Raw genomic sequence first — 14,669 nt, 5'->3', positions numbered from 1 at the left:
GCTACAAAGAATTAAGGTAATCCTCAAGGTTAAAGACTAAAAAAAAAAAGAAAAACAGGGAATGATAATAAGACGTTAGTTTCCTGCATTTTCGATTTAACAACAAAACAACACACAAAGTTGGGATTCATATATAAAGCATCATCTTTTAGAACCAAAGACATAACATATTAATTATTGTTGATTTCTGCAAGGTCAGACTTTTAAGTAGATTTTTTAAAAATATCTTAATACGTGTCAAACGTTTGCATCATTATGTTTTTGTCCAAAAAACAAAACAAAACAAAACAAAAAAATTCTGGCAAGTATGTTTCACGTTAGATTTTTCTGTGTCTTACAACACAGAATATTTTCATTTAGAATGTGTTGACGTGTAATAAAGAAGGCGGCAGACAAAGAATTGTTACGAAGAGCAGTTGACAAATCATGCATATGATTCGACTGAAAGACATGAGCAGATTACATGTGCATGAGTGTGCTTAATATGTTTCTCTTCACCATGGAGCGGCGGCGCTGGCCATAACACAGGCTGAGGGCATCTCCCTGTGGGAAGGGAGCCAGTGCATCTGACCATGTTAGAATCCAAGATGCATCCCTGCATTTAGTCACTTTTTCAGTGGTTGCCGTATTAAGCAGAATCCTTAAAGCTTTCAGTAAAATTATTGTCATTTCATGTTATAGCTTCCTTTTTTAGACCGTTTTAATACATTTATGTAAATTAGTTTCATAGATAAGCATTATTGGCCACTTAGTGATACCCCACATGCATCATTTGAACCAGGGCGTTCATCGGTGTACTTCTACAGTTGACTCTTCACTCTCCTCCAGCCTCGCCCCAGAGACCAAATGCATCATTTAAAGCTCATACAATTCATTGCTTCCCAAGCCACTGGCTCGTACCAGCCTGATGGAAGCATTTTTCGCCACTTAGAAACACGCACCGTGTGTCCGACCCCTTCCTCCAATAATATGTCCTCTATTACCATCAGCCATTTATGCCTTTTTTTTTTCTCCACTTCAGTAAGCACTGAGCACCGGCTTCATTAAAACTAATTGAATTGGAAACATGTCTGCCTGAGGAAACATTAACACCTTTTATATAGGAAATTTCTGATTTCAATATGTCAATAAGGTCAAAGGACCTGGCCCAAGTGTTCAATACAGCTGCATGCTTTATCCATAAGCTTAAACTGGAGGCATAAACTATGAATTTATTTAATCCAGATTGCATTTTTGACATCTTCCATCTGCAAACTATTTGTTTCTGCTGTTTTTTTTTTTTTTAACCAAAGCAAAAATACGATGCATTGCAAAAGTATTTATACACCTTGACATTTTTCTGATTTTGTCAATTTGCAACTGAAAGTATTTTATTGTAATTTTGTGTGATAGATCAACAGGAAGAATCACATAATTCAAAGCTGAAATGAGAATGATTTATAGTTTTAAGACTGAGTCATTTGTACTCAGAGCCTTAAGTCAATTCTTTGCTGCAGCTGCAGGTTTTGGGAGATTGAGGGTTTGTTTCTACCAAGTTTGCAACTCTACTGGCTGAAACTTTTAACAGTTTTGGGGGGGATAGAATAGCGCAAACTCAGTTTTAGTGGAGAGTCAGTAGCATTTTCACACATATTGCCAGTTGAATTTAGGTCTGTACTTTGACTGGACCATACTGTCATATTTTAAAATCGTTGCCCTGTTGGAAGTTCGACCTCTACTCCAATGTAAAATCTGTTGTAGCTTCTAATGTGTTTTTTTTCTAAGATCAACTCTGACCAGCTTCTCTATGCCTGCAGAAAAAAAAAAAAAAAAAAAAAAAACTGCCACCTGCAGTTGGGATGGCCCCACCAAAGGGTTTTTTGCATGTGTGCCAAAAAGTTATACTTGACCCCTTCATGACTTGTGGCAAATTTTAAGATGAACCACTTTCAATGATCCCACAAAGTTTATTCACTAATTAGGTGATTTCTGAAGGGAACTGGCTGAACTGAATTTTTGTAAGGAGCATCAGAGTAGATGTTCCTTAACACAAATACACTTTCCAAATTTGCAGTTGGAGGAAAAACAGTCATGTGGGATGAATATTTCTGTGAGGCACTATACGTGTCCAAACAGAAACTTAAGTCTTTTGTTTCCTTTCAGCTTCATCGTATTATTAATGTCTTTAGGTTAGCATAATTGAGTCTTGGTAGAAGTACCGCCTTAATGGATTTCCCTGACCACACTTGAAACAATAATTTGATGGTATCTATCAGAAATCAATGCGCAGCAACAGAGCAAGCACAGCTGTTTAATGTGAGGTAAATATTTATGAGTTATATGACTGGACATCAAGTTCAGTCAATCTTCTCTGAACGGCTCCATGCGAATGATTAACCTCATTTTACTGCTGCTGTCTGGGCTGGTAATGGCCATTAGAGCTCAGAAGGACTGAGGCCTTTGATTTTTGGCTTCTCATCATTCACAGCTTGTCGCATCCCTTCATCCTTCATACATGGCTGCTGAATTGATTGTCTGTTTAGTCCTATGAATGATAAAGCTGCTCTGGGGCCACAGGCTGAGAGAGACAGACATGGCTCACCTCCCATCTATATGCAAGGTGGATTTTTTTTTTCTTTTTCTTTTTTTTTTTTCTCTGCCTTGCCGCTTGGAAATAAGCTTTTTGCATTATTTATCGGACAATCATCGGGATTCAAAATGCGGAGAATCAGTCACAGTAATATAACTATAGGCAGTTGTATCTGAAGGGCCATCACTCAGCTCATCATTCATTCATTTTGTTTAGTTGGCAGGACTTATGTGATTGTGTAATAAACATGTTTTACGGCAGACTTGGCCAGCAGGGCATTTCACTAAGCCGAGGGGAAGTTAACACAGAGAGAAGTGAAGGTGAGTGAAATCTAAGTGAAAAATCCCAGACGGGTCACTCAATATAGGTTTGGATTATCAAGAGCTAAAGTACAGCAAGATATCCGACATAAATAATTTTAATTAAAGAGAACACAGGTAATAAAGTGCAGGTAAGTTTATGTTACACTTGAGGTCAATTAATTTATTAAAAATTATTTCCAATCTCACCCACAGGAAAACAATGATATGCCATTCAATTGGATAATTTTTCTTGATTGGCTCTAGTGGGCAAGTAACATACTAAAAATTATGATTTGTTCGGTGTCGGATAAATGCACCAATACAGAAAACAGGTTCTGTTATGGGTGCCCACACTCACACACAGTCACATATGTACAAATAGAAGCACTTAAAAGATAGGTTTGTATAACAACTTCTATTAGGAACTGCACTGTTCAACATCTGCAGGCCAAGCCTCCAAAACCCTGCTCTGTTGTTCTCATGACTTTAGTTTTTTTTTATTATTATTTTTTTATTACAAATTAAGGAAAGATTTACAGGTAGGGGAGGGAAAACAAACTGAGCTATCGCACTGCCAGGAAACATGAGACAAGTATCAGAAAGCATGCACAGCAAGAGGAGGATCTGGAGAAAGGTGACCGGAAACTGGAGGTTGTAAACTTGGGGAGCTGATTATCAGGATGCAAAAGAGACTTAAGTTTTTAAATGAAAGTTTTTGTGTGGGTGTATTGGTATCAAGCATCAATTTTTGTTAACTTTGATGACTGTGGCTTGCTCAAACACAAGAGAAATTCAGTTTCTAAAAATGTTAAGTTCTAGATAGGATAAATAATAAAGGGGATCTTTACAATTATTGACACCTTCCACGAGGACAGTTTGTCAAAATAAATTGTAGCTGAAATCACTGATTGTGCACAGAATTCTGGATACAAGCATATTGATGGAAAGTTGAGTGGAAGAAAAAAGTCTGGTTGAAAATAGTACAGAAGCTGTTCAACTAGTAATGCTTCAACCAGAAGAAATGCTGGTTGAAGACCCTCTGCAGCCTTCCCAAGACTGTTGTGAAGCAAACACAGTGAAGAGTTTAGTGGAGTTTCACAAGGCTTGCACTGTGACTGTCAGTGATTTAACAGTCACCACACTGTATGCAGGATCTAACCTTCACTTGTTTCATTTCTTGAGACAACATCAGAAGCGCCTCTAGGCTTTCGAGACAAAATACTGAACTGTTGCTTGGTGGTCCAAAGATCCATTTCCAGTTGAAAGTAAAACCTTTCATTTAGTTAGGAAATCAAGTTCCTTAAAGTCAGCAGGAAGAACGGAGAAGCACTGAATTCATATAACTTGAAATCCACAATTAATTTTCCACTGTCAGTGAAAATTTAGGCAGCCACGTCATCTGCTGGGTGTTGGTAACATGGTGCTTCATAAAGTCTAAGGCAGCGCTTCAGCACTTCATGCAGCCCTCTGCTAGCAAGGTTTATGAAGATGTCGCTTTGCTTTGCCAGGTAGCCTCGGCCCTGACCCACACTGCCAAAAGTACAAATAACAGCTTCTGTGACTGTGGTACCACTCTGCTTGGTTTGCCATCAAACTGGCCTGACCTAAGTCCCACTGAGAAACCAAGGAAAAAAAAAAAAAAAAAAAAAATCAGAGACACCAGAACCAACAATGCAGATGAGATGAATGCTGCTATGAAAACTATCTGGACTTCTTTCACACCTCAGCTCAACCAAAGGCCAAATTATTGATATAAATTTCCTTTTACATGAAAATAATTTGCAGAGGTGCACTCACAGTCCCCCAAGAGTCTTTTTTTTGCTTCTTAGAAAAACACTCCAAATCTTCTCAACTTCATAGTATTGTGAGAAATGATAGACCTTCATTTCGAATGTCTTCCGGGGTTTCATCAAAAAGAGAAACTAAAGAAATATTTTAGATCACTATAACTTTGAAGTTTTAAATGCTTTTAAGGGTGTAATACAGAAATTTGAACAGATTAAGAATTCACAGCAGTAAAATTAATATCTAAACCCAGACACATTCTACGCAGCCACAAGTTCAACTAATACGCCAAAAGAGTAAAAAAAAAAAGTGCAGCTGATGTGCATCATGCAACACAAGCCAGTCGTGTTTTTTTTTTTTTGTTTTTTTTTTTTGCAGGCAGCATTTATGATCATGGTACAACCAACTCCGTGGAGAGAAGCAGCTGTACAATGCATCCTCTTCTCCCTGAACACAGCCTCTTTCACCTGCTGGCTCAGGCTGCACTGATCACGGGTTGTAAATGTTCCTTCTGCGTTTGTGCGTCTACGCTGACACGGTCCCGCAAATGCTCCAATTGATGTCGAGGAAGAAGAATAAAAAAAAAAATCACCAGGGTCTATAAAAACATTTGGAGACAAATTCCTCTGGCATGTGTAATTATGCACAAACACTGACAGAAATATTAGCTCCATGAGTCATGTTGTTTCGTATCGAGATAGACATGTTTAAACCCCCAACTGTACTTAGAGTCAACAAAGGGAAACTTGTGACATTGTCTCCGCGCCCCCTTTTCCAAGCAGATCTGCTAAATGTCAGCAAACTGGTTCTGAACGGAATCCCAATTTGCCTTGGAATTAGCGCTTTTACACTGACGATCTAATCATTTAGACAATTTATTGCCTGCTGCTATTATCTCTCAAAATAAGCTGTTCCCTTCACCGTGATCACGGGATAAATGTGGAGAAGTCGTGCCTCTGAGCTCTGCGCGGCGTCACCTCTCTGCGCTGACAGTGTGAGGAAGACACTTTGTGACAGCGTCCCTGCTTCACTCTGATCGGTCCGTCTCTGCTGTTTTTTTTTTTCTCCTTTTTCTTTTTTGCGCGGATCTAAATGACTTTTATTTCCCCCTTTGCGTATTTAAGACAAATTGCTTATTATTCGCTCGTTTTCTTTGGAAGAAAAATTAAAGGGAGACTCGACGTGCAGGACCGATATGTTCTATGACATGATTTATAAACGCAGGTTACCTTTTACAAGTTAAAGTTTGATTAAGGTATAGATTTGCAGGAAGTCTTTTTTTTCAGAATGTTGAAGTGCTTCAATACTATGAGCAATGTCGTTTCACTTTTGCGCAGTAAGGTCTCTGGTTAAAGGGAAAGTAAATTAATTTCAGCTGTAAACCTTATTTTCAGCTGAAAGTCCCGCTTCTTATTGACTTTGTTAAATCTCAGTCCATTTTTAGTAAATCTTATTCAGTGTCTACAGTTAAAACGGCGAAACTTTAGTATGTGTTCCCCATCCAAACGTTCATCCATGTTCCCATCAACTATAGCAATGCTTTCCATGGAAACCGTTAATCCACAGCATGATGCTGCCACCACCACAGCGTTTCAGTCGTAGGTCAAAAAAGTTCAATGTCGGTCTGAACAACTTCGCCTTCTTCATAAAGAGCTTTCGTACTACTTAATGTCGGTCACCATTGCGCAATCAGCTGTTACGTTTTGCTAAGTACTAAAGATTGAAGCTATTATTATTATTATTATTATTATTATTATTATTATTATTATTATTATTATTATTATTATTATTATTGATTGCACAAGGAAGTATAAATATGCTTTTTAGTAACTTTCTCTAAACTAATTTTTGGATTTAATTTGTGACCACAGCAGACCTACAACTAATCAGTATCCTTCACGTAGCTCCGTCCATCTTCCCATCACCTCTGATCAGCTTTGCTGTCAAGCACACGCCACAGCATGATACTGCCACCACCGCAGCAATTAGGCAAAAGAACTTCAGTTGTGGAGTCTTCAGACCAGAGTTCTTTCTTCCATAGCTTTGCTCTTTTCCCTACAAGGCTTGTGGCAAACTTCAACCAAGACTTCCGTTTCTATTTATTTATTTATTTTTATTTTATTTCTTTTTTTTGTCTTGCAGCTTCTTTGCAAAGCTTGGAAATTTGATGGAAATTCCTTTTCTTTCTTTTTTTTTTTTTTTTTTTTTTTTCGTTTATTGAAATTGTAAATTTCACAACCGGTCCGCGCGCTTTGATTCAAGAGCTTTCACAAAGCATCAAGGTATTTTTACTTGTTTTGTCCGCATTTGCTCTGGCATTTTATTCGTGAAGTTGCGCATTTAATTCACTTCGAGAATCAGATTTCTGCTACTAAAACGGCGAATCGTTGTTATTTTATAAAATAGGACTAAAAAAAAAATTAACGGGGAAGCAAATAATATTTTTCATGAAAATAATCGAAAACCGCAACGTTTAACATTTTTAATGCTAACTCCATAAAACTTATGAAACGGATATATATATTTTTAAAATCTTTTATTTATTTATTTATTTATTTATTTATTTATTTATTTATTTATTTATTTATTTATTTATTTATATTTGCATTAAAGATGTTTGGTGTTATGCTAAGACGAATCATTTAAATCTGTTGCATGTAGCAAGAAGCTATCGGCGATAAAAATCATATTTTTACAATCTAAAATATTAGAACTATTGGCAGGATGGCAGCAAACTGATTGAAACTGATTCCTAAATGTATTCTTATTAAACTGTAATAATAGGGAGTCGCTCCGTGTAGGCGTAAATTAAACTAAGGAGCGCGATGAGAAATAAAGGAAAATCAAACAATACTAAAATTAAAATACATAAAAAAAAATTGGTCTACCAGCCTAATATCTGTAAATTGTCCATAGTTTTAAGAGCAATGTCTTGGCTTATTTTAAAATACATCAATAAAAAAGTAGTAAAATAAAATCAAATAAAAATCCAAAAAGATATTATTATCATAATTAAACTCTGCCTTTAATTACAAACTGTTAGCGCAATTGATAACTCATGACCAAACAATAATAAGAACTGAGTCCGTTTAACATAAAAAAGCCATGCCTGATAGGAAGATTTATATTAATTTCAGATGAAATGTTTAGCAAAGAATTGTTTTCAACGTTTTATTTGTAAACATTAAATATTTCTTTCTCTCTAAAGTTTTTGAAGTCGGCACCAAAAGCGTTTACAGAAGTTGTAATTATTACATCATGATGCCAAAAAGATGGAGGCCTACATCACACACTTCCCCTCTTTCCGCGTCCAAACGAATTAAATCATAGCTACCTAGACGTTCAGAAAGACATAAAAACATAGACAACGTGCTCAGCATGAACTTGGATGAAGGGATTTTTTTTTTTGTAAATCGTTTAAATTGCACCATGCTTTAGTGTAGCTCCTGGCAATAGAAATAATAAATATATAGAAACGTTTATATTCAACAGCAACAATACTTACAGCACATACAAACAAGGAATGTCTGACAGTTTTTTTTCTTTTTTTTTTACAAACACCATGGGGTTCCCCTCAGGTTTATCTATACAGATGATGAGATATTCGTGTCCATTTAAGGAGTGCCATAACTACGAATCTGTATCAAATCTAGCAGACTACATAGTGTCCGGTATATTTTCTATATATAGACATCACCTCAGCAAGTGCCTATAAAAGAACAAGGAAATTAAAAAAAGAAAAAAAAAGCAGAAAGTTGGAACATGCGTTATCTTATCTGGATACTTTTTGGGAATCCGGTCAGAAACACATATATAGGCACGAGTCCAAAACAAAAGGGAAAAAAAGGGGAGAGAAAAGTCTGTTTTTCATTATAACAAACTCTGTACAAATGTTATAAATCGATGCGTTTTGAGGCATCGTGTATTCTATCATAATATACAGTGTTATGCGTGTGACTGTGTGGATTCATATATGCTGTATATAGAATTGGGATATATTACATTGTCTTGTGAGAAAGAAAGAAAGAAAGAAAGAAAGAAAGAAAGAAAGAAAGAAAGAAAGAAAGAAAGAAAGAAAGAAAGAAAGAAAGAAAGAAAGAAAGAAAGAAAGAAAGAAAGAAAGAAAGAAAGAAAGAGGAATAGCTATTAAGCGATTAAAATCTCAGCTTATTCTTTCTATTTATCGTGAATTCCCATTAACTGTTGTTCAATTAGCTTATGAATTTTACAAAAGAAAATTAGGAAAAAACATAATCTGTTAAGTTCGTCTCGGACAGTCTTTTTGTGGAAGTTCTTTGAGGGTTTTGCCTCAGAAAGGTAGGGTGTCGAGGAAAAGTTTGTCAATTATTGCTGGCGGGGGGACTAGGTCCTCTAGCTTTAGGTAAAAGATACGCTGCAGACCTTGGGTGCACAGTGTGCGCAGTTCGGGGAGCTTCCCCAACAGTTTTGACAGGTAGTTGGGCCGATTCAAACCGCCGCCATTGAATGTCACTTGATCCTTCAGGCAGTTGACGATCTTATTTTGGAGATCCTCGACTCTTTTGGGTTCCTTGAGACCGTGTCGCTCTACAAACAGAGTACAAAACAAAAAAAGGAATAATTAAAACTAATAATTATCAGTGCATTTCAAGTTTTTTTGTTTTTGTTTGTTTGTTTGTTTGTTTGTTGCCTTTTTGTTTAGTTTTGTTTTTGTTTTTTCTCTCGAAGGTGTATATACGCTTTTACACACCTGTCACCATGGCCAAAGCCGCGATGCAGGAGAAAGCCGAAATGTCTATGTTCATGCTCTGCAAGTTGGAAGAAAACTCCACGATGGCGTCCACCCACTCTCCAAACCCACGGACGCACTGCAGTCTGTGCAACACCACGCCATTACAAAATATAAGTTTCCCTTCCACCGGATTGGACCTGCAATTAAAAAAAAAAAAAAAAAAAAAAAAACGCCATTAATTACGCACAGCAATAAATGAGAAGGATTTAAGAGCCTTTCTAATTATTGGCCAGCTAATAAAGCCAAGAGCAATGAAGCCTGAAGAATTATTATCTAAAAAGCCCCGCTTTGTTTTATTTTGCAATTACTCACCTGTACGCCAGCCGCAGGACGAAGAGTTCCAGGAAGGCGGATTCAAAGAGAAGATCCTGATCCTGCTTCGGGAGCTCGGAGAAGCCCGGGATCTTCTCCGCCCAGCCTCGAATGATCTCCATGGAGCCCGTCAGGAGGTCATAGAACTGCTGGATGTGCTGAGTGTTGTCGCCGGTCATCTGGTAGTCAGGGTTCGCCTGGAACTGGAATTTAATTTAAACAGCGCCTTAATGAGGTCCCTTTAAAATATATAATCCGTGAAATTGCAAATGCCCATTCCCAAGTGGAGAGAAAGAAAGAGAGAGGGGCTGCTCACTATTAAATTCATGTCTTTCTATTAAGTTCTGCATTCCGATGTGATGTACTTTAAAATAAAAGTCTGACAAAGTTTGGAGTGCAAGCGATGGATTACAGAAAAAACTTTAAGGGTGATAATTTCAGCTGGGATAAGTTAAGAAAAAAAAGCAACGTCAGTCTTTATTCATTTATGTTTTAACTCTGGTTAGAGTGTATTTTACTCACTCTTGAGTAATCCAGAGCAGACATGGAGGGATTGGAGTCCACATGGGCCCGAACCAGCGCGCTTATGAGGCTCACCGGTGGCGAAGGCGGGGAGGGCTCCTGGGGGCTTTTGGGTTTGGATGGTAGGCGTCCTCTCCTTCCTTTCAGGTTATCCGTTCGGACAACTGCGTCCAGACAAATTTCACATATGCATTACAAATTATGCTCCTGTCGCTGCGCGTAAAACCATATACATCTGAACAGAACAAAACACAAACTTGTTTCACGCACGTCTTCTAAAATATACAAATGAGACAGGCGTAATTAAGCTCGGATGTTTTTTGTTTTGTTTTTGTTTTTGTTTTTCTTTTCAAGTTTCAAACGTAAAACATACCTTCTCTCACCATTCCGACGACAAGGCACTTCTGGAAGCGGCAGAACTGGCAGCGGTTTCTTCGCCGTTTGTCAACAGGACAGTTTTTATTCGCTAAACACACATATTTTGCATTCTTCTGAACGGTGCGCTGCAACGAAACCAGATGCACACATACTGTCACCTTGCAGGCCCTTTATAAACGACATATATTAAGTGCACACAAAGCACCGGTGCTGCAGAACATGAGAAAAAAAAATAAAGATGAAAACGATATAATATCAGCTCTATCTGTGTGTCCTGTTTGACCTAACAAGAGGGAATAAAGCAGTAAACACACACGCGTGATTCCTCATATTTCACAAGTTCCTTGGAGGTTTGGCTGTGTGTTTATAATCTGATCTTAAATAGTGGAATCTGATTAGCCCTAAAGACATAATTCATCTTCACAAGGCTGCTCTTCTTCCAACTTACTTTAAAGAATCCTTTGCACCCCTCGCATGTCCTCACTCCATAGTGCTGACAGGCTGCGTTGTCCCCGCACACCGCGCATAGACCCTCGTTTGACGGCGATCCCCGGGAAGGGGGAGACGGCACCTGGCTGTCCACCAGCTGGTGCCCGTGTCCGAGCTGCAGGGAGTGGGGGAAGGCCAGGCCGGCCTGCTTCCTGATGGCACTGGGCACCGCGAAGCTCTGTGCGTCCAGGCCGCGGTGCGCTACACCCGGGCCGTCGTGGTTCATGGAGACGTGCAACGGCCCGTCGAACCTCATCTGGCAACTCGACACGGGGGTACCGGGCGGCGACTGTTTAAACGAAAAGAGCGAGAGCCTCGACATGGGGTTCTTGCGCTGGTCTATCATGTGAGACGTGGCGGCAACGTAGTTCTGGTGGAAACTGTGCAGAGAGCCCGGGTCCTCCCACATGTGGTTGGACTGGATCTGGAAGTTCGGCGTGCTTGGAGAGTGAGGTGAGGACGGCTTGAAGTACATAGGCCCAGAGTGAGCGATCATCTCCTCCGACTGGGGAGGCAGGTGGCTCTGCTGGTGGTAGCTGTGCATCTGGACGTCCTCCACCTTGATGGAGGACTGCTCTCCAGAGTGCGGCATCTGATATAGACAAGGCGGCTTGACGTCGTAGCTGGTGTTATAGTTGTCCATGAAGGTGCTGAAGCTCGGCAAAGAAGTGGTGGCTGTGATCTCGGTGTTGGTCAAGTCCATGCTAAACTTAACAAACTCGGGCGTTAGGAAGTCGCAGCTGTACTCTCCTGCGGTGTGGTAGCTGTAGCTCTGGGAAGCGGGGCTGGCTCCTTGAGGTGATGATCCATACTGAGCCTGGACGCAGGGCATGGCTGCAAACCAGGAATCAGAAACACCAGTATTAGAAGGAATCTGTGTAAATAACCGCGGCTAATTCTCACGAAGCCCCGTTAAAAGTGCAAGAATAAGCACGAGCCAATACACGTTAATTTGTTCTACACAAAGAGATCATTCCTTTTTTTTTCCTCCTACCTCAAGCTTTTGACAGTTTTCCGGTGACACTTGAAACAGGCAATGTTAGAAGTTGGGTGGATGTCAGGGTTGAAGAGAGAGCCTCTTTTCTGGACCTTCCGCTAAAGAAGCAAATACTTCTTGGATTTAATATGTAATGAAATTAAATCATTTCCAGAAACAAATAGGATATCGCAAACTTACACGTAAAAGTTGCAGTTCTTTTTTTTTTTTAATCTTACACCAGTTTAAATAACTGTTTTAGTTGTGACGCTTTAGAGTGTTTGGATTTAACTTTACGCACGACTTCCAACTTGTTTGCGAAGCCAAAATCAGCATATTCATATAGCACCAAAGCAACGCTCATTTATGTAATGAATTGTGTAGTTTCAGATAAAAGTAAAGAAGAAAAAAAAAAACAACAACATCTAAACTTAAACATTCGAGACATGACCCAGCGCGATGATTTTCTGTTTCGGAGAAAAGAAAAGACGCAGGTCTTACCTCTTTCACATCCGCATCGTCGCTCTCAGTCCATGCGATAAGCATATAGTAGGTAACCATCAATTTAGTTTAAAACCTCCAAATCATGAGCGTTCTTTGACAACAACGCCAAGCGGGCAAACTGTGTGTGACTCCGCGCACTGACAGCGACACCAGCTCCAACTATCCAGTCTGCCTCAATGTGGCTTTGTTTATGTGAGAGCTGGATGCCGTGGCCCACGTGTTTCGAAGCGCGACGTCATCGGCGTCGACAGCGACGCCCACCAATCCGCTTGGGAACTTTCCCAACTCCTAATTTTCCCCGTGAGTGTGTTTGTCTTGTGGTGTGCGCGTCCTGTGCGCCTCTTCCCACAATGGACCTAAGCAGAGGCTGTAGTGGAGGGTAAACCCAGCCAAAGTCAGCGCAGTGTTTGTTCTGGATTCAGCGTCATGCCTGTTACAGATGACATCTCTAAGCTCTGGGATGTGGATTTAATGTCTGTCGTTACGTGTAAGGTTGGGTAACTGATGAGATCAAGTTTTATTGTTTGGTGGTTGATCACCAGAGTCCCTGCTTTAAACTAGAAAAAAAAAACCTGGAAATGTGGAAACTTGATTTAAGTTTTTTCCAAGTCTGGATGAGTATGGGAAAAGTTTTTATTTTATTTCCGGACTTTTTATTCTCTTTCTTACTGTTTGAAAGTCCATCCATCCATCCATCCATCCATCCACACATACATGCATTCATCCATCCAGTCAGTTCTGCAAATTTGAGGTTATAGGTTTTAATAGTATGGGATTAAGTGTGTATGAACTCTGGATCACTTTTGTTCTTTCTCAGCTGGATTAAATTTGACGTAGAAAGACAAAATCCATAGTTATTTCGTCATGTGAACCACAGGGTTGCGGCGTGTCTTTTCCAATCACATTTTTTTCTTTTAAATAGCAGTTAATGATTGGGTAATAAATCACACATACAGGGGTAACGTGCTGTCGTTCCTTCATGTCCTTATCATAATCTCAGAGTGGTATAAGGATTAGTGTGCACTTTCATATCAGAACTATTCTATGTCACAATGATGGTAATACGTCACTCTCACTACTGTAATAAACACGTCCAATGAAGGAAGGGTCAATATTATTCTTTGTTATCTTCTGAGGATTTTTCTCTGTTTCAATTGTGTTCCAAATTTAGACCTCAGATGGGGTGGGGCTAGCCTATTCATAGCACCGGTGAGCCGCTGCAAGAGGAAGGGGGGATAATTAGTGGGCCTGTAGCCAGTTGTCACAGGGGACCCAATTTAATCCCCAGAGAGGGAAGTGTGATAGGAGCTGGCAGAATGGACTGACGCAGAAAACGCTCAGGTTGACGCAGTGGCCAAAATAATCTCCAGGCCTTATTGTTCTGCAGCGATGAAACAAACTGATCTCAGAGTAATCTTACACTAGCACCTTGTGGCCAGCTGAGTTGTGGCCTAAATCTTTCTAGATGGATTCTGGCCTGTGCAGTGAAAGCACCAGAGAGAGCACACAGAGAGCGTGTGCAGCGTTGGCTCCACATTCTACAGTCTGCATGGCAAAGCAAGCGGCGTTATGTATCGCTGGTGCACCGATGCTTTATTATACCAGCCACAGCAGCCATCAGTCTTAAAGCAGCAGCCCAGACTTATACACACAGGAACGTTGTGAACTGGGGTTATGGAAGAGGGGCACGTGATGGTTATACTCACCTCTAGAGGACACTATTGTGCATCATCCATAGTTAAAGATGCATTCTCACCATTTAACTGGGTTCTCTTTGAAGGTCCTTATTACTAGTACTTATGCTTTTTGAACTTTATTTTCACAATTTTCACTTTCTGTTAGATAAATGCAAAGCAGTGCATAACTTTGAGAAGGAAGGACAAATATAAATATATTTTTTAAGTCTTTCGATCAAAAAATCTGAAAAGTGCGGCTTGCATTTGCATTCAGCTACCCTTTTATTTTTACATCCTTGGGCAAATCCAGCTCAGCCAATTGACTTTGGGAGTCACCAATTAGCAGAGTCCTTCTAAATTTAGATTTGTCTCAATATACATACAA

General features: G+C 39.6%; 1 protein-coding gene across 1 annotated transcript; it reads right to left on the bottom strand.

Moving 5' to 3' along the window:
* Window positions 1-2,640: 2,640 nt before the first annotated feature.
* On the bottom strand, window positions 2,641-12,767 carry nr4a2a (nuclear receptor subfamily 4, group A, member 2a). The gene is made up of 6 exons (XM_088001406.1): window positions 11,088-12,767; window positions 10,635-10,764; window positions 10,262-10,425; window positions 9,740-9,942; window positions 9,386-9,564; window positions 2,641-9,222 (listed from the first exon to the last, which is right to left on the bottom strand). The coding sequence occupies exons 1-6, from the start codon at window positions 11,958-11,960 to the stop codon at window positions 8,966-8,968; spliced, it is 1,806 nt and encodes a 601-aa protein (XP_087857532.1). The 5' UTR covers window positions 11,961-12,767; the 3' UTR covers window positions 2,641-8,965.
* Window positions 12,768-14,669: the final 1,902 nt, after the last annotated feature.

Source organism: Poecilia mexicana, unplaced genomic scaffold, assembly GCF_051168715.1.
Source record: "Poecilia mexicana isolate PSO_F unplaced genomic scaffold, ASM5116871v1 scaffold_2, whole genome shotgun sequence".
Taxonomy (NCBI): domain Eukaryota; kingdom Metazoa; phylum Chordata; class Actinopteri; order Cyprinodontiformes; family Poeciliidae; genus Poecilia; species Poecilia mexicana.
The sequence above is the reverse complement of the archived record's forward strand: the minus strand, read 5'-3'. Positions and strand labels throughout refer to the sequence as shown.

What these genes read in the sequence shown, in the direction of transcription:
- nr4a2a (XM_088001406.1), bottom strand. Translation starts at nt 11,960, where the DNA reads ATGCCCTGCGTCCAGGCTCAGTATGGATCATCACCTCAAGGAGCCAGC. An exon ending in CTGCTCTGGATTACTCAAGA is followed by an intron (nt 9,943 to 10,261) that starts GTGAGTAAAATA and finishes ATTAAATTCCAG; the next exon opens with TTCCAGGCGAACCCTGACTA. An exon ending in GGCTTTGGCCATGGTGACAG is followed by an intron (nt 9,223 to 9,385) that starts GTGTGTAAAAGC and finishes CTCTGTTTGTAG; the next exon opens with AGCGACACGGTCTCAAGGAA.